Source organism: Vigna angularis, chromosome 4 (assembly GCF_016808095.1).
Source record: "Vigna angularis cultivar LongXiaoDou No.4 chromosome 4, ASM1680809v1, whole genome shotgun sequence".
Lineage (NCBI taxonomy): Eukaryota > Viridiplantae > Streptophyta > Magnoliopsida > Fabales > Fabaceae > Vigna > Vigna angularis.
The window spans coordinates 28,958,897-28,977,070 of record NC_068973.1 but is presented as its reverse complement, the minus strand read 5'-3'; the positions used below and the strand labels follow the sequence as shown (position 1 = coordinate 28,977,070).

General features: G+C 31.8%; 3 protein-coding genes across 3 annotated transcripts; 1 reads left to right on the top strand and 2 right to left on the bottom strand.

Moving 5' to 3' along the window:
- Window positions 1–2,181: 2,181 nt before the first annotated feature.
- On the top strand, window positions 2,182–5,058 carry LOC108331990 (alcohol dehydrogenase 1). Its single transcript, XM_017567055.2, has 10 exons — window positions 2,182–2,342; window positions 2,795–2,931; window positions 3,099–3,145; window positions 3,332–3,657; window positions 3,743–3,825; window positions 3,935–4,010; window positions 4,116–4,177; window positions 4,291–4,386; window positions 4,473–4,634; window positions 4,732–5,058. Exons 1-10 carry the CDS (start codon window positions 2,306–2,308, stop codon window positions 4,846–4,848), a joined length of 1,143 nt encoding a protein of 380 aa, XP_017422544.1. The 5' UTR covers window positions 2,182–2,305; the 3' UTR covers window positions 4,849–5,058.
- Window positions 5,059–5,926: 868 nt separating this feature from the next.
- LOC108329943 (protein trichome berefringence-like 7) lies at window positions 5,927–9,303 on the bottom strand. Its single transcript, XM_017564340.2, has 3 exons — window positions 7,962–9,303; window positions 6,564–6,722; window positions 5,927–6,409 (listed from the first exon to the last, which is right to left on the bottom strand). Exons 1-3 carry the CDS (start codon window positions 8,972–8,974, stop codon window positions 6,118–6,120), a joined length of 1,464 nt encoding a protein of 487 aa, XP_017419829.1. The 5' UTR covers window positions 8,975–9,303; the 3' UTR covers window positions 5,927–6,117.
- Window positions 9,304–12,110: 2,807 nt separating this feature from the next.
- On the bottom strand, window positions 12,111–15,491 carry LOC108331566 (serine carboxypeptidase-like 42). Its single transcript, XM_017566332.2, has 10 exons — window positions 15,063–15,491; window positions 14,471–14,578; window positions 14,268–14,360; window positions 14,031–14,123; window positions 13,630–13,715; window positions 13,245–13,523; window positions 13,025–13,158; window positions 12,741–12,833; window positions 12,534–12,651; window positions 12,111–12,441 (listed from the first exon to the last, which is right to left on the bottom strand). Exons 1-10 carry the CDS (start codon window positions 15,331–15,333, stop codon window positions 12,274–12,276), a joined length of 1,443 nt encoding a protein of 480 aa, XP_017421821.1. The 5' UTR covers window positions 15,334–15,491; the 3' UTR covers window positions 12,111–12,273.
- Window positions 15,492–18,174: the final 2,683 nt, after the last annotated feature.

The following is an 18,174-nucleotide window of genomic DNA, read 5'->3' as shown; positions in this document are numbered from 1 at the left end:
TTATTACAAATAAAAATATTTTAAATGAAATCCAAACCCTCCATAGTCAAGGGAACTTCAGTTTTGATTAATCCATCTTATAAACTTTATTTTCCAACCACCAAGACAAATAAAAGAAAAAAAACATCCCATGTGAAGCACGAAGAATCGAGCTTTATGTTGGAGTTTAAACTTTGAACTTGTGATTAGGCAACAACTAAAGTAAAGTGTACCATATTTTAATTTTTTTAGCAACTTGGTTTAAACATATATGGTGACCTATTTTAAATTTAATTCCGCGATCTTCAATAGTCCGCCCACTTATTAATCTAACCACAGGACCATTTTTTTTAATAATGATCCATCTGTTTTTCTTTTTGTAAACTCTCAATTGTTTATTTAATTCTTTTTGCATGTATGGAATTGCAGTGTCTATATTAGTTAATTATTCAGTGAAGGATCTACTTTTTAATATAATTTCTTATTAATCAATAAAGATTATAATAATTATGATTAATCTAATTAGAAAATAATATATCAAATTAAAATTAAAAAAGAAAAAAGGATAAATATTCTATAAAAGTTCATAAAAAAAATAGTGATAATTATCTAAAAAACAATTGTAAGATAGAAAACAAGATTTCTTTTTCTACACCAATATTCAACCGATAAAAAAAGTACAAAATTATTTTTTAAAATATAAATTGAGTATCTTTATTATAGTTTTTCTATTGTGATTGAAATTCATATTAGATAATAAAAGATTATCTTTTTATAGTTATGTTTGTGGAGTGATATTATTTAAAGTTAAGATTATATATATATATATATATATATATATATATATATATATATATATATATATATAACTAATTAATTTTTTTATAACGTTAACTTTTTGAGTTTAAAAATTATAAGTAGAAATTTATTTCTATTAAAAATGAGAAAATCATGTTTTGGACACTTTATTTCAGAAGCTGCTGTTTGATAGAAATAGGATAATTGACACCTACCGGGAGAAGATATTTATTGAGTGATTTTCTATATAATAGAATACTAAAATAATAAAATTATTATTGGAAAAAATATTTTTTATTAGTTTATGTAATCAAATGTTAAATATCATCTATTAAGAAAAAGAGGGAGTATAAATTTTAAAACATGAAATTATTTTAGAAGCTTTTCCTTGAAAAGTTAACGGTGGAGGAGAAAAGGAAAGAAGCGAGGAAACTGTGCTCCTTCCCTGCTGTTACAACTGTGTCGATGCCAAAGACACGTCATTTTCTAGAAAGCACTTATTTTGTCTTTTTGTTTAATTTCAAATGTGTATTCTAGTAATAAAATTAAACACGTAAGTTAATATCTATTTTAATCTGTAAATATTATATAACTCTTTCTAGTTTCTATACATATACCTGTAATAACTTTTAATTTATTCTGTCTAATTCTGAGAGTTAATTAAAACATAATGTACAACAATTAAAGGACTAAAGGACATAGTTTTTAAATATAAAAACTAGAAGGTAAGTTTATTCAATTATAGAGATCGAACAATTAATTTTATCTTAAATATTATAAACAACCTATAATTGTTATTAATTAACCAACGTTTAAATAAATGTAGCATTTACTCTATATAATAGTCCTTGTATAAATCATATTCAAGAAGATCTGTGTACATGGATTTAGATTACCAGATTCTTCTAAGTTAAGTTAATCTCTCAAAATAATAATCAATCATCAAATTGACAAATTGAGAAACTAAATTTCATGTTCATAAATTTGACTTATCACAAAACAAAATATTATATTTTGAATCGTTCAAGATACAATCAGACATTTATTTTGTTTATCAAAATTAAAAACATAACCTATAACTAAATTTAATCATATCCACGTAAAAAAAAAGCACTTTAGGGAACAGCTTTTGGGAAAGAAACCGATACAAATTATGACTTTAGAAGGGAAAATGTATATTTAATTGTAATTCCTATCACCGCTAAGAGAGTGGTAGAATAATAGTGACCATGCCACTTGGTGTCACAAGTCAGAAACAACTAAAGAAAATTAAAACTAAAACCAGGAGCTGTTTTGTTGTGTGGTAATTGATACGTGGTACTGTGTCCGAATAATAATCTAAGGCGCCGCTTGGATACTAAACAACAGCATAACCAGAGTGGTATTGTCCATTTATCAACCTTCAATATCACTCTCTCAGACTATATAAATATATTCTGTACTCTCTTCTTCAAGGTCACAGTCAATACAAATTCATCAATTCTGCTTTCGTTCTTTCATCTTTTCTTCTCACCAACTATCATTAGCCATGCCGAGCACAGCTGGTCAGGTCATCAAATGCAAAGGTCACTCATCCACTCTTCTTCTCACTTTCATCTTGTTCTTTTCTGTGTTTCAGTTTTGGTGTCATGCATAGCGTAGATTCTTCTCATCTTGTTTTGTTTCTTTAAGAAAGTTTCTGTTTTTCATATTTGTTAACATCTTAGTTTTGCTGCATTCATGTTATGGCCACTTCGAATTATACGAAAAAACCTTAATTCTTCACAATTTTTTTTGTGGGTACTAAAAGTTGGGTCCTTTCTCAGCTTTGAATTATGGAAATTGAAATCTTGTTTACCAACCATTTCAAAGTGGTAAATGGTATTATAGAAGTTTGTTTAACGGACGGGTCATCGTTATTTAGCAATCAACAAGGGCACATTTGGTTTTCAAATTTTGTTGTGACTATAAAAGGACTGTTTTGTTTGAATTGAACGTACTGATTAAATGGGTCTATTGAAATGCATGAATGTGGCAGCCGCGGTAGCATGGGAGGCAGGGAAGCCACTGGTGATTGAGGAAGTAGAGGTGGCACCACCAGAGGCTGGTGAAGTGCGTTTGAAGATCCTCTACACCTCTCTTTGCCACACTGATGTTTACTTCTGGGAAGCCAAGGTAAGACACCTTTTTACCTAACTTCCATTTTCCCTTATGATCCACCAAACATACTTGATCTGATCTAAGAAAGGCTAGGAAATAGATCAATTGATTGATAGGTACCAAGACATTCAATAAGGTTTCACAAATTTAACATGATTTCCTTTCTTATATCTTCGTTTCAGGGCCAGACTCCATTGTTTCCTCGCATATTTGGTCATGAGGCTGGAGGGTATGTTTCTGTTCAGAACATTCCGCACACAATCTCAAATTATCAATCTTTGCTTATAATTTGGGCTATTGATTCATTTTTGTGAAGTATTTGGTCTCCACAGACTAATTGGGTCAAACATTCTGTTTTTCTATTATGTGCATTAATGAATGTTACCAATAATGTTTACTTGATGCTGTTATTCAGGATTGTGGAGAGCGTAGGTGAGGGTGTGACTCATCTGAAACCAGGGGACCATGCTCTTCCTGTGTTTACAGGGGAGTGTGGGGAATGTGCGCATTGTAAGTCAGAGGAGAGCAACATGTGTGATCTGCTGAGGATCAACACTGATCGTGGTGTCATGATCCATGATAGTCAAACAAGATTTTCTATAAAGGGACAACCTATTTACCATTTTGTCGGTACTTCTACATTCAGTGAATACACTGTGGTTCATGCTGGATGTGTTGCCAAAGTCAACCCTGCTGCCCCACTTGACAAAATTTGTGTTCTCAGTTGTGGAATATGCACAGGTTTGGAAAATCCCGGCCTTGACATAGTCTGTAACAATAATGTTAGTGAACATCAAATAAACGTCATTCTCATCTGTGCTTGTAGGTCTTGGGGCTACTGTCAATGTTGCAAAACCAAAACCTGGTTCTTCTGTTGCCATTTTTGGACTTGGAGCTGTTGGCCTTGCCGTATGTTATTCTTGCCTTTGTGTGTGAGCATTGTAGTTATTATGCAAACGATGAAAGAACGATGAAAGTACAATATTAATGTCTGCTCTTATCTTTGATCATATCAAAGGCTGCTGAAGGGGCAAGGATTTCCGGTGCATCAAGAATCATTGGGGTTGATTTAGTTTCAAGCCGATTTGAAGAAGGTACAGTGGTTTCTTCCTCCAATAAATGAAGGAATTCGGCTAAACATACATTAAATGGCTATTCACTTGTTGATGGCTTCTCTCATTTTTGTTCTTCTTTGGCAGCTAAGAAGTTTGGGGTCAATGAATTTGTGAACCCAAAAGACCATGACAAACCCGTACAACAGGTTAGTTTAGTTTCGTGGACAAATTATATTTCTTGTCTCTTAAAGATGATTTTTTTTTTCAAAATTGTTTTTATTTTGTTAATGTTGATTGAGATGTGAATGTTGGCTTCCAGGTAATTGCTGAAATGACAAATGGGGGAGTGGATCGTGCTGTTGAATGTACTGGCAGCATCCAGGCCATGGTGTCAGCATTCGAATGTGTTCACGATGTACATAAATCATACCTTGCTTGCTCTATTTAATGCTAAGAAATTTATGTGAAGCTTCTAAGGCTGATCCTTGATTATTTCTTCAGGGTTGGGGTGTTGCTGTACTTGTTGGAGTGCCAAACAAAGATGATGCATTCAAAACTCATCCAGTGAATTTTTTGAACGAGAGGACTCTTAAGGGTACCTTTTATGGTAACTACAAACCTCGCACTGATCTTCCTTCAGTTGTGGAGAAGTACATGAATGGGGTAAGTATATACACACACGTGTATATATATTGATTTTTGAGGTATATAAGATCATTCAAATTGATGTCGTATCTGATAATATGGTCTTTATCTCCAGGAATTGGAACTGGAGAAATTCATCACTCACACCGTTCCATTCTCAGAAATTAACAAAGCTTTTGATTACATGCTGAAAGGGGAGTCCATCAGATGCATTATCCGTATGGGAGAGTAGAACTGTAAAATAAAGGATGACATAGTTCCTGTGGAGGGACTTTGTTCTCTTTCTGGTTATCAAAAGAAGAAAATAAAGATTATGTATAATTAATCCCTTTTTGGATTATTGAATCTGTGAGAATTTGTCTATGTTTGATTGTAAAGAACGATAGGAGGCTTTGATGCTGTTATTGTCTATTTCATGATAAATAAAATGCCGTTTTGTGGATGAGTTGTTCTTAGAAATAACTTTCAACTATGATATATTTCAAAAATAAATTACTTCGAGCTGTGCATTTTGATTACTTTGTATCTTCTGGAGCTTGATTGAGTTCTATGGAGAGTATTGCACTGCATTTTGTTTCTGCTTCCTAAAATGGGTATTCAGATGTTTTAATTGTATGTCAGGTGTAATTGTATTCTTTGACAATTCTCTTAAGAAACAAAATATTGAACAAATTTTTATTTGAAAATAAGAATACATCCTTCGGAAATAAAAAGATAAAATAAGTAAAAGTCTTTTATAATATTATTATTTATTTCTTTACGATGTAGAATAATTGATATATCATGATATTAATTAATAATTATAAAAAATTAATCAATAACAATATTAAGTTTTTCATTTCAGTTTGGATAAGCCTTACATTAATTTATAATGAGTTATCCACATTAATTTATAATCATTATTAGAGAAAAATAATTAAATAAAAGTATTATTTTCATAAAAAAAACTAGCGTCATTTATATTTGTAAAATTTTATTTTTCGTGCACTGTGTTTAATTTTGACATGTTCTCAACATAGTTTTGCATTGAGTTTTCTCAGCGAGCTTTACATTGTCAAATAATTAAAATAGTTTTAAATGTGATTTTAAAAATAATTAGTAAAAAGTTAATAGTCATCTAATAATATGTGACAAATTAATGGCTATGTAAAAGTATTTACAGGACAAATACATCCTAATCAAAATTATAATTACAACCGTTTTGATGTTCACAATTTCTTTAAAATTTAATTTAATAACTTATTATAACCGTTATTTTATTATGAAAAGTTTTTATTTATTTACTTACATAAATGTCAAACACATAGATGTTGTTATAGAAAAGACAGATGCTATTATTCCACTAATGACAGTAATATCAGTACTTTTAACAGTGGAATGGTATTCATTTACCTACAAGTTTGGTCCCCGAAAAAAAGGTTGGTGTTGAGTTGAATTACGTACTAAGCTATATATATGGCTTTAGATGATAAAAGGCCTACCATGTTAGGTCTCTCTCATGTTAATTTGCTTCTTCTTTTGGTAGCAAATATGAGAGGAGAATTTCGTTCCACATATCAGGAACACCAGGTAAGCACCAATGGCTACAATCGGGCACAGCTGGCTTGTCACTCCAAGTCCCCACGTGTCCATCACTTCTATATGCAGTCATTGGTGTAACATGCAAAACTGTCACGGGAGTACTCATATTTTTCACAACTTCGCTGATCATATCTGAAATTGGACTTCTCTCCTTGCCATTAGTTCTCTTCCAAGGCTTTTGAGTCACTTTGCAAGAATTATGGTTCTGTCCACTGCCACAAAAACCAAAAAGCATCTTAATGATTAATACTTGACAACCTGTGTTGCCAAAAGCTTAAAGAATGGTAAATGTTATTTTTGGTTCATAGATAGCTCTTCATTGTCTGAGGTTGCTGAAGAAATGAAGTTATATGGTACAGAACCCACCTCCAATGAGATGATTCAAAGGTGCGGAAGAAAACCCTTGTCCTGTTTGTATTAATTGCATTCTCCACCCAAGATGCCCAGGAGAGCAAAGCTGTTTTGAAAGCAGAATTAATTGACATTCCAAGCTTCAGCGAGTTATCAACCTGAAAATACCACCCCCTGTCTGAAGATCATGTTAGCACCAAATGGTTGATAACAGAAGGTCTTCATAAAAAAAATTAGTCCTAGTCATGTATGAACAGATAGACTGTAGAACCGCATAATCAAAGGATGGGTTTGATTTCTATGCATATTCTGATTGGCAACAAGTTCTATAGTTTAAGTCAAAACCAGTTTTACAGATACAGCTGATCAATGACCAATTTGTTCGTCAGAGATCATCATACCAATACAGATTAGCCTAATTATAGTTTTGAAGTCTCATAAGAGAGTTGGTGATCAGACATGATTTCATTGTCAGCTTTGATGGTATAGATGCATCTCATCAGAAGAATTATGAACACCAAAATCACCGCAACCTTGCCAAAATCATTATTTGGTATCTTACAAAACCTGACTTTTTACTTTTCTTTAGAGAAACTGGCTTATACAAGTAATACCATTAATTAAAATTTTCCAAACATGACCAGAAGTATTCTAGAAACAGACAAAATGTGATTAACTTGAAGATCTTTCTAGTAATACTCACGAGTCATGACAAACATTCAGAAAGGTAAAATTCACGGCAGCAAGTGTCCAAAATTACCATAGGGATGAGGTTACCATTTAAAGAAAAGCTCTTGCGCGTTGAATATCTTTTGAACACCCAACAGTGAAATTCCGGCACATCTATGTTCTGGACTAAAAACTGCAGAGGATCCCCACCCTTATTTCTTTATGGAAAATTTTACATGTCAGTTGTTCTATACCTTTCTAACACCTAAAAATAAAAAATTAATATTTCTACATTTTTAATTCATTCATCCTAAATTATTTCATATTTTAAAACAAAAAATGCTATTTTATTGGTGTTAGATAGCTGTATAGTAGAAAATGGAGTGTGTGAATCATCAATCTTTATTTATTTATTTATTGGTTTTATGTTAAGATATTAAAATAAATATTTTGACAGATTTTCAGCCTTAGATTATGACACCAGTAGGTGCAGTAAAAAATACAGCGGCAGCTGATCCATTTCTCTATCGTTTGTAATTCTTACCTATGGTGAAGGTATGATTTCTAAACTTCCAGTAAAACATGCATTCTATGGATACAAAGACCAAAACAAAGTCAAAAAAGTGTCATCATAAAGAAGGCTGAGGATTTAAAATGTATTTCTACTGTCTAAACAAAAATGTATTTCTACTATCTAAACAAAAATGCAAATCATATAACTCTTTGGAGAATGAAGTCACTCACATGTCAAAAAGTTTAGTCCGCGTCCACCAGTGACCTGAATTGAATATAAGAAAGTCAGAATCAATCCACTCGTTGCTAATATCATCAATCTTATCCAATCTGAGCGTAGTCTTCACCCTCTGAGGAGCATGTCTAGGCACAGAACCAGGCTTCACCAGGAATACCGAGCGATAAAAATCAACTCTAACATCAAAAGTACTAAACCTTACACCTAAAAACCTTATCTGTTTTGTGATCTTGTTGCCTTTGATTTCGTATACGCTCTTCTTATTCTCAACTCCTGTCATTAGCAAACATATCATGGACTCCCATTGCGTCCTACTCAACGAATCACCAACAAAAACCACCCTTTTCCCACGAAGTTGTTCTAGTATTCCACGGGCGTCAAACTTTGGAATCTCACAGTTCTTAGGCTTCCACCTCCATTTTGTGTAACCTCTATCTTTTCTCCCATTGGCAAGGCAATTAAAACCCCTTTCTGCAAAGGGGCATTGAGAAGCATCATACAAAGGGTAGCTATCATCCCTTACCCAACTTCCTTCAAACACATTGCATGCGTCCATTGAAACATTGGATTTTAAAATCTCATCATAACTCTGAGCAAAAGGGTGAGAGCTGTTGGGAATATAATGACTCTGGAAAGATGAGTGAGAACTGTTGGGAATATCATGACTCTGGAAAGATGAGTGAGAACTGTTGGGAATATCATGACTCTGAACAGGTGAGACAGAACCGTTGGAAGTCTCATAACTCTTAATCACTGTGGGAGGAGTGGGAAATGCAAATAAATAAACCCAGGAAATGACCAAGAGGAAGAATAAGAAAGAACCAACTGTGACCAACCCATTGGACGAAACAAAGATCCAGGCACTGCAATCACCTTTCACAACTTTGTGACCATAACCAAAAGCTCTTGAGAGTAAAGTCCTAAACTTTGCAAATGAAACCCAAAAACTAACAAAGCCTAGCAACTGCATAATTTGCATAACCCACCAACTATTCCATATATCCATTGTAAAAGTACTCAGAAAAAAAAGAAAAAAAAAACGTAATCAGGCTGTACAGTTAATCATCACTCACGTTCCAACTTATAGGTAGTGCTCTAAGAAAGAAACGTGAAAAAAAGGACGCTACTTTCAATGTCTAAATTTAGGGAACCATTTTACTTAACACAAACAGAACACTCACAATTATTATAACCCAAATGCAAGACGAGAAAATAACAAGTTTGGAGACATTGCAGAGTAACGAGAGAGAAAACAGAAATGTAAGATAGAGTCTGTGGAAGTGAGAGGGGTGGGGGTTTTAATGCACAAGGTAGAGGTTGTGGTTGAAGAAGTTGGTGGAGGTTATATTTGCAGCATGGAAAATAAAGGTAGAAATATAGTTGGTGGAGTTAGGGGCAGTTTGGTCATTAGGAACATATTCTGAATGGAATAGCTTGGTTGGTTTGGCTACTGTAAAAAGGAAGAACTTGAAATAAACATAGAATCAACGTTAAATGCATAATAAAATCTGTCGGTGCATATCAGGAAACGAACCAATTTACTGAAACAACCTCTTACCCTTTTGTGTTATTTTTCGTCCACTAACTTATTGAGGTAAATAAATAAATAAATATTTATGGTAAAAGTTTAGTGGATGAGAAAGCTTGGCCCAATTCTGGAAATAAATAATAAAGTTAACTAACGAAAACTCTTTGAGGAATTTTATCGTCTTATTTTACTTTTATATCCCTTTGTTGAATAATTTCCCTTGGATCATGATATGTAAGTTTGAACAACAATAATAAGCTGGCTTGTGACAAACTCAATTCTTTTGTGTGAACATTGGGACACTTGTTGACAAATTTCGCGTCTTTAGTGAGATGATTCGGTTTGACTGAGATGGCAAATACAGACGCAAGAACTGAAAACAGCTAATTAACAAAATAGGTTTGGTCGCGTGTTGTTTGATCTCGTTACGACAATTCTTAATTTATATGGAAATCTTAACGTAAGGAAGTCTCTTATGAACTAATTATTTCGTACCATAAATGGGTTATTGAAATGGTTGTATTCTTTTGTTTTGGTAAATAGAATAATTAAGTGAAAGTAATATTAGGTTTGAAAGCAGTAGTTGCAACTATACGATGTTATGTTTGAACACCCAAAGCAAACAATGTGTTGTCAAAGTGTAATAGCTTCCACGTGATGTGTCAACCAATAATGAGATGGACGAGCACAACCTCAGAAGACATCTTCCAACGTTTCGGCCAACAGAAGTGGGCAGGAAGGGTTAATGAGAAAGCTACGTCGCACCAGGTTGGTGCGCCCTAACACAAACATAGCTTCTAAGTCAGATCTTATAGTACAACCAATTTTTAATGAATAAATTTAGGGTCAGATAAGTCTAAATATTTTTAATTTAAACAAGCTTAAATAAATTTAGGGCCAGATCTTAAAGTAATTTATAAATTTAAATATTTTTAATTCAGTTTTTATCAAAATATTTGTTTTATTAAATATTTATGTGTTAACTTTTATTCAAGTATCTTTTCATTTGTTAGTGGATTATTTCTGTTTTCTAGTCTTTAATTCATTAGTAAATCCATTTTTTTTTAATTTGGTAGTCAACTCGTTCTTTTACTTTTTAAAAATAAGTTGACCAATAAGTTAGAGAAGATTGAAAAGATAAAGAATAATTAATCAACGAAATGTAGATAAAAAAATGATAATAACATTAACCATTAATTAAAATCAAATAATAAATACTTAGGTAAACATGAAAAAATATATTTTAATCACTCAATAAAACAATTTTTTAATAATGATTCAATAGAAAAATATGATACTTAATAATTAAATGATTAAATATGTTTTTTATTTTTAAACTATTATAAAAAATTATATTTCATCTCTAAACTAAATTATAAAATAGTTAATTCATGTAAAATATTTTATTAAATGACGTAAAAAACAATATATATTATAATTTAGTTTAGAGAATTTTTTATAACAATTTAAAAAATATATTTAATCCATAATAAAACTATAAATATATATGAGTATTACTATAAGTTTTAAATTATAATTTAATTGGACTTTTTTTCTTATTATTAGCCATTTTTTAATCCACCTCTTCGATACCATGTTAAGAAGTGAAGTAAACTCCACAAAATCAACTTGTAATAAGGTGAAGTCTACATCCACTTATATACTTTAGATTGGTATATTTCCACCAATTCTTTTAATATATTTTTTATTTATTTCAAAATATATATTATAAATATATCCTAACTTAACTTTTATATATTTTTCATTAAGAAGAATAATCAGTATAATAAATATAGATATATTTAATTTATAATAAAATAAAAAAGTAAAATATTATATATATATATATATATATATATATATATATATATATATATATATATATATATATTCTTAGTATACAAACATAAATTTCGTTAATTTTTTTTAACTCCCTTAATATTTAATTAACCTCCTTTACAATTTACTACATAAATTTTAATATATGAATTCTTCAACATTAATTATATATTAATGATACTTTTTTTTCTTTAATAAACATGTGATACAAATAAGATCAAACAATCATCAACCAACCTTAAACAAAAATTGTTATGATAAGATATACATTTCTTTTCTTATTGTATTAGAACAAAAAAAGACAATATTACAGTGATGAAAATGTTTACTATTCCTTTTATTGTAGATTTAATTATATATAACATTGAAATTAATACATTATTGACGTTTATTAGAATATAATTTTTCATTTAATCAAGAGGTCCAAGTTTTAAATCCGATTAAGTGATACTTTCTGGTAACATATACATATTTTAGCATTGCCAGTTCTACTGTGACAATTTAAATATTTCAGAAATAAAATCAGTCAAACTGGACATGAACTGGAAAAGTTTGTGTGGAAAGAAAGCAATCGTAGTATATGGTTTCAATGTAACAACGGCTTTTGTGCTCTTCATCAATTACAATTTAGAATCACTGCATCACATCGTGGAACACAGGTAATAACAATTATAAATTAGCCTACCAGAACCAAGTTCTGATTTAGGAATAAAGGGCGTATGAGGTTGGAAGTAAGGAATGAAGAAGAGGCAATGCTAGCTAGCAAGGGAATGAATAGACCAGAAGAATGGAATCTTTATTACTTTGGTTTTCTTCCCTCTTTTTTTCCATACAATTGATAAATAATGGCCTAAAAGACATTCACTACTTACTCTTGTAGGCTAAAAGTCTTAAAATCTAAGAATTAACTCGACACCAGATCCATTGAATGTTCATAATTAATCGTAAATTGAAGGGCGTGTAGTGTTTGGCAATCTCCTTCCATGCACAAAAGAACTAAAGAGATGGAGTGCTCTTGAAGGCTGTGCAAATGGTACCATGTGAGCAGCTCCTCTTACAGTTGCAAAAGTCAACAAATTTCCATACTCTGTTACCCAACCTCCAACCTATATTTATTTAACAAATCCCACCAAGTAAACATCAATTAGCATAGGGAACTATAACATACAAAAATTACATCATTTTTTTTTCCATGTACCTGCCCTCGGTGGAACCATGCTCCATATGGTACTGTAATCTTGAACTTTAGCTCGTGAGCTAGTTCACGAATGAGTGTTCGAGAACCTAGTAACGGCACCACAGAATCTTGGTCTCCACTGTCATATTTTAACGTTAATAATTAGTGTACCACGCGCTTTACTAGCATTCATAATTAATGCTCCTTAATTAAAGGAAATTAATTTACCTGAAAACCCATACTGGAATATGGTTTTGAACTATCCTTTTGAGAACAGGGAGGATGTCTATATTAGGATCAGTCTCGCTATAATTCAAGACACTGCAATGAAGAAAATGCAGGATTATACATCAGTAACGAAAGTAGAAAGCAATGTGCTTATCATGGTTAAGTCTGTTTGGAGAATGTTACTGACAGATCATTGGATTAAAATTTAATAAAAGATATACATACACATAAAGACCGTAATAATTTTTCCTGCAGTAATTAACAGCATGATATGAATGACTTACCCACTGCACATGGACCAGCGGTAGGGAAGATTAGTACGGTTTGCATGGAGAGCCTTCTGAACCTCTGGGAGATTGAAATAAAAAGCTCTTTCGTAAGTCATGCATACATCTACACCTATGCTTATTTTAGTAGCCTGCATTACAGTAATCAAAATGTTTAGTCGATAATCTTAACTAACTAATCATCTTAAAGTATATAGTAATGAAAGACGCGTTGTACCATCTTTTTCAATTTCAGTTCTTGTTCAACTATGGATGGATAACAAACATCCAGAATCACATCATAGTAGTTTATGTAATCGCTAACAATCTCGTTTGCCTCATTTATTGCATTGTTGCATGATTTGGACACGTTGTGTGTATCAGCGAAGACATAGTCATCGAAATCGCAATCATTCGCTATGGCAAGGCCAACTTCATCGGAGATCAGTCCATGCGACCAGTAGTATTCGTATGTTGCTCGTGCATCACGATCAAGTTTCAGAAGTGGGTTTCCAATCTAACAAACGAGGAAGGAGTGAAATAGCTTTCAAATTAGAACATCGGTAGCAGAAAAATAAATGAGTAAACTAATGCCAAAAGATTTTGCATCAAAGGGGTCTTACAGCTACTCCTTTAATATTGAATTTGAAACCATTTGAATGAGCATTGTGGTCCAAAAGAACATTGGCTAACTGTGGTATATAATGTCCTGCATAACATTTAAATGTCAGTAACAAACAAAACTATATACTTTTTTTTTTTTGCAGGAGGGCAAAAGAACTTTTTCCAAAAGGAAACTAAAAAGGTAATCTGGTGCAATAATTTTATATCGTTAACCCTGTTAGGAATGATGACATTACGTTATCTGCATGTGCATAAATATTAGAATAAAAAGTTTAATCTTAAGAAAATCACGTCATCTGATGTACTATTATATAGAATATTTTGGAACTCGAGACCAACTTTGGGAGTTTCAATTCAATAAAATAATTATTAAATGGGATGAGATTATTATTGGTTGGACCTGCATAGCTTTCTCCGGTAAGAAACAGCTCCCTTGATCTGTAAGAAGGAAACTTCTCGTACCATTTCAGCAGGAAGAGAAGCGTATCATTGGCTGCCAAAATAGAAAAAATGTTAAAGCTCAACTCTAGTAAAACGAGTTTGAAATTATGCATACATAATCACATAGATTCATTCTCAGCCTTAAAAAGAGCTTAAACGAAGATTAAAAAATATATTAATTGGTGATTCTATTTACCTGTGGATGCATCGCCAGCGTTGTAATCTGAAGTTGTGTTTGAGTATGACCAACCAACTCCAGCTGGAGACTCCAAGAAAAGGAGGTTGGATGCTATGAAAAATACATAATGTCAGAATCAGGAATCAATGTAAACCCCAATTATTCTCCAATATCGCAAGAAAAATTCATGTAAAAATTTGTGACATATATAATATGTATACCTCTATTCCAAGACATTGAATTTCTTCGAAGACCACGTCCATCACCTCTGGGATAAAAGGGACCCAATTCAGTAAAGGCACCTCCTCCAATGGAGGAACATCCTGGGCCTGAAAAAAAATGGTACTTGCTCTGAGTTAAAGCAGTTTGACAGTTTTATAGTGTTTTGTAAAATATGTTAACCTTAATAGCCAGGGTATATTTGATTTATCTGTTGTAGTTTTTTTTTTCAAAATAAGAAAAACAAAACTGTTGCATCTTTTCAATAAATAATTCAAAATTTTGATCCAGAGGATCTGGCTATGGGGTCCTAGCAAACAGGATTTTCATTGAGTGAGACAAAGAACCTAAACTGGTAGGGACAAAGAAAGATAAATGGCAACCACCTATGGTTTACAAACATGAACATGGAAAAACCTAGACAGAAACAAACTAGAGATGATAATGTAAAAGTGTGGAAAAAGATGAAATTGAAGAGTATGAAGGAAGGAAATTGTATAAGAAAGTAAAGAATGAGTTAATTCCTTAAAGCATCCAAAAGTAGGAAAGGGGTGATGTGATGGAGCAATGAGAGGAAGGATAGGAAGTACCAACCTCCATTGAGCCAAAGAGTGAGGGGTTTCTTTTCATGGTCTTTCTCAGCCTCCACAAAATAGTAGAAGAGGCTTCTTCCATGTTTGACGTCTACATCCACATATCCTGCATATTGCTTGAATCCAACATTAGGTTGCCCAGGCAACTTCTCTATCAGATCCTCAGAAGGGTACCCTTCTACCCCAACACTGCCCAACAACACAATCAACACCCCAACTAACCAACACCCTTTCATTGTAACAACTTCAATCCCCTCAAAACTCCTATCCATTTCCTCAGTAACCCTTCACTCTTATATAGCACTTAAATTTGTTTTAAATTACTATTTGCACTATATAACAAACATTGTTTTCAACTTGGTCCCATCCTATCATATACAGTCAAAATTTGGAATCAAACTACAAATAAATAAAAACAAAAATGAAAAGTCATATAAAGAGACTAAAAGTGTTGTTTCTCTAGTTCGCATGTATGTTTGAATAAAAAATGAATAGGAATATGTTTGGTTTGGTGTTTTGTATTTTTTTTATTATAATTTTACATTTGCAGGGTTTATGTTGGAATATATAACGAGAACAAATTTGAAAACATCAGATATATTTAAGTAAAGATGAAAGTTAAAGAATTACCAGGAATATATATTTTTTAAACAAGATACTTTCTTCCCTCTAAAATAGGCAATTGGTTTCTTTAATAGAACAGAATGAATAGAAATTGATTACGGTACCATATCTCTAGTGAACAGATCTGTTATAGAAGCATGCACGTGAATCCCGGATTTCCTTTAACAAAAAGGTGAATTTCCACTTAAAGATCTGAATTGCATAGAGAATATGTTATATGCCCTCAAATCAAATGCATGGATAAATGGTATGCAGACTTCAATTTTCTCTGGTTGTCTGTGACAAGACAAATTTTAATAATAGAGGTGACAATTTTCCATCAACATGTGAAACATTAAATTATTAGATAAATACACCTAATCCGTTTAAGGTTAGAGCCACATTGCGACACATCATTATTCCAATGCAACGAATACTGCATATTATTCTACCAAAAACCGAGAGACACGGCCAAGAAAGTAGCATAGTACTGGGGAAGGTTACCTCCAAGGATTATCGATAAACACTAGGAAATTTCATAAAGGTAAACACAATGCTACAAAGTTGATGAGATAACCATCGATCATCAAACAAAAGCAAAAAATAATAATAATAATAAAAAAAATAAAAATAATTTGTTAACTTTGTGTATTAATTTTCATTTGTTAATTATACGTTTCTACTTTGTTTGGGAAGGCGCAACTACTACTAACTAGTAACCTTATTTAGCTGCAATTTCGCCGCACTTGTTTCTCTCACTTTCTGCGTCTCAATCTCATCACTAACTGTGCCATAGTTTTGTTTAAGGTTTCTGCTTTGTTGGCCAAACGATAAGGGAAAAAGGTCGACGCAAAACACTTTACAACTTTTCAAACATGCGCGGGGCTCAAATTCTCAAAAAGCAACTGCTCATATACAATACACCATTCATACTACTCATACACTGTTACTTTTTTTAAGAATCTAAATTATTCCTTCACCATCCAACGTATTCCTAATTCTACTCCTCTACATCAAAATTTACTAAGTAAATATTATTAAGTTTTTTTATGTTAACTTTACTTATTAAGCCTTCTTATAATTCTTTGTTTTTTTGTACGAAGTTCTCGTCAAAGTATCGTTGTGAGACTTTCAATAATTTAATTTTAATTTAGTTTATGCATTCTTATTTAGATTCTTATAGCATTTTTAATTTGGTGTCTTAGGTGTGGCAAACGAGTTAAAAATGCATAGATGCAAAAGCAAAATTAAGAATGTGTGAACCACATTAATACTTTGTAACAAAGTATATCTTGAACTTTTTTACGTAAATTTTAAACTTTTTTTTTATTGAATACGAACTACATATAGGAATCCGATGCATTTGCGAAGAAAAAGTGAAATACTTTATGCTTTGAAATACACTTACTTTTGAAGAGACAAATATACTCACGCGTGTGTGCGAGACACTTTTTTTCATGTCATTTTTTTATACAAACTAAAGTATATTTCTAATGCACATGGAAAAGAAAAAAAAATCTACAAAAATGAAAGAGTGGGCATTCTAGTTGTCTACTAATGAAACAGGGTTTGCATACCCAAATTAGAGCTAAGGAAAAGTACGTTTCTGAGATGTAATAGGTTTCCACTTTCCTCAACATATTAAGAGTATATTAGATTTTGAAACATATTCAGAATGCTAGATGTTGCAAGGGTGACCAAACCCCGTCTTAAAATTGGATCAACAGACTTCAAACTAATCGTGTTGTTGTCTGGTTCCTGTATGTACCAAAAGTCAAAAAGAACATTCAAAGCTTTAGAAAAATTACTTGTTTTTTCTCAAATTAGCAATAATGTCTTTCCTAAAAAATCACACGAGCTTTGAACAAGACGAGACACCCACAAGAATCCTATAAAACTCTACTTTTAGAGTTGTTTCATATTATATACTAATTTTAAACTTTAAACAATGAGTTAACCCAAATTCAACTCTTGCAATGGATAGAGTTGCTGTTTAGAATCATTACTTTATGATGAAAAAAATAATTTTTAAAAAATTTATATCAATGAAAAGGTTAAAAAAAATTGTTCTTTATTAACGTTTTTTGGCAGAACTAATGAAAAAAAGTTATTATATAAAACACAAGGATGCAAAAAGAGTCAAAATTATAAAATTTTAAAGAGATTTAAATTTAAAATTCAAAAGAATTTAATGAGACAAATAAACTTATAATGATCAGTAAATATATTTGGCTAAGTGTAAATATTAAATGAGTGAAAAGAGAAAAAAATGTAAAACGAAACTTTTTATGAAATAGTGAATCGGAAATGAGTAACTATGTATATGCACATAGAGATACAAAGAGAGAGAAAAATGTTTTTTCTTCTCCAAAATTGCACAACGGAAAAACTGCAATGTATGTCAGTCACAAATACATTCCTCAGAGACGTGGCATTGTCATGCCATATTGTTGGCATACCATGAAATAAATATAAGAAAAATAACGGTGTTAAACAATGTTAATAATATA

Excerpts from the sequence above, each read along its gene's own strand:
- LOC108331990 (XM_017567055.2), top strand. The coding sequence starts at position 2,306 with ATGCCGAGCACAGCTGGTCAGGTCATCAAATGCAAAG. Across the intron at positions 3,658-3,742 it reads CAGTTGTGGAATATGCACAG|GTCTTGGGGCTACTGTCAAT; the intron begins GTTTGGAAAATC and ends CTGTGCTTGTAG. Across the intron at positions 3,826-3,934 it reads TTGGAGCTGTTGGCCTTGCC|GCTGCTGAAGGGGCAAGGAT; the intron begins GTATGTTATTCT and ends ATCATATCAAAG.
- LOC108329943 (XM_017564340.2), bottom strand. The coding sequence starts at position 8,974 with ATGGATATATGGAATAGTTGGTGGGTTATGCAAATTATGCAGTTGCTA. Across the intron at positions 6,723-7,961 it reads CGGACTAAACTTTTTGACAT|GGGGTGGTATTTTCAGGTTG; the intron begins GTGAGTGACTTC and ends ATCTTCAGACAG. Across the intron at positions 6,410-6,563 it reads TTTGAATCATCTCATTGGAG|TGGACAGAACCATAATTCTT; the intron begins GTGGGTTCTGTA and ends TTTTTGTGGCAG.
- LOC108331566 (XM_017566332.2), bottom strand. The coding sequence starts at position 15,333 with ATGGATAGGAGTTTTGAGGGGATTGAAGTTGTTACAATGAAAGGGTGT. Across the intron at positions 12,834-13,024 it reads CGCTGGTCCATGTGCAGTGG|TGTCTTGAATTATAGCGAGA; the intron begins GTAAGTCATTCA and ends TCTTCATTGCAG. Across the intron at positions 12,652-12,740 it reads ATTCCAGTATGGGTTTTCAG|TGGAGACCAAGATTCTGTGG; the intron begins GTAAATTAATTT and ends AAAATATGACAG.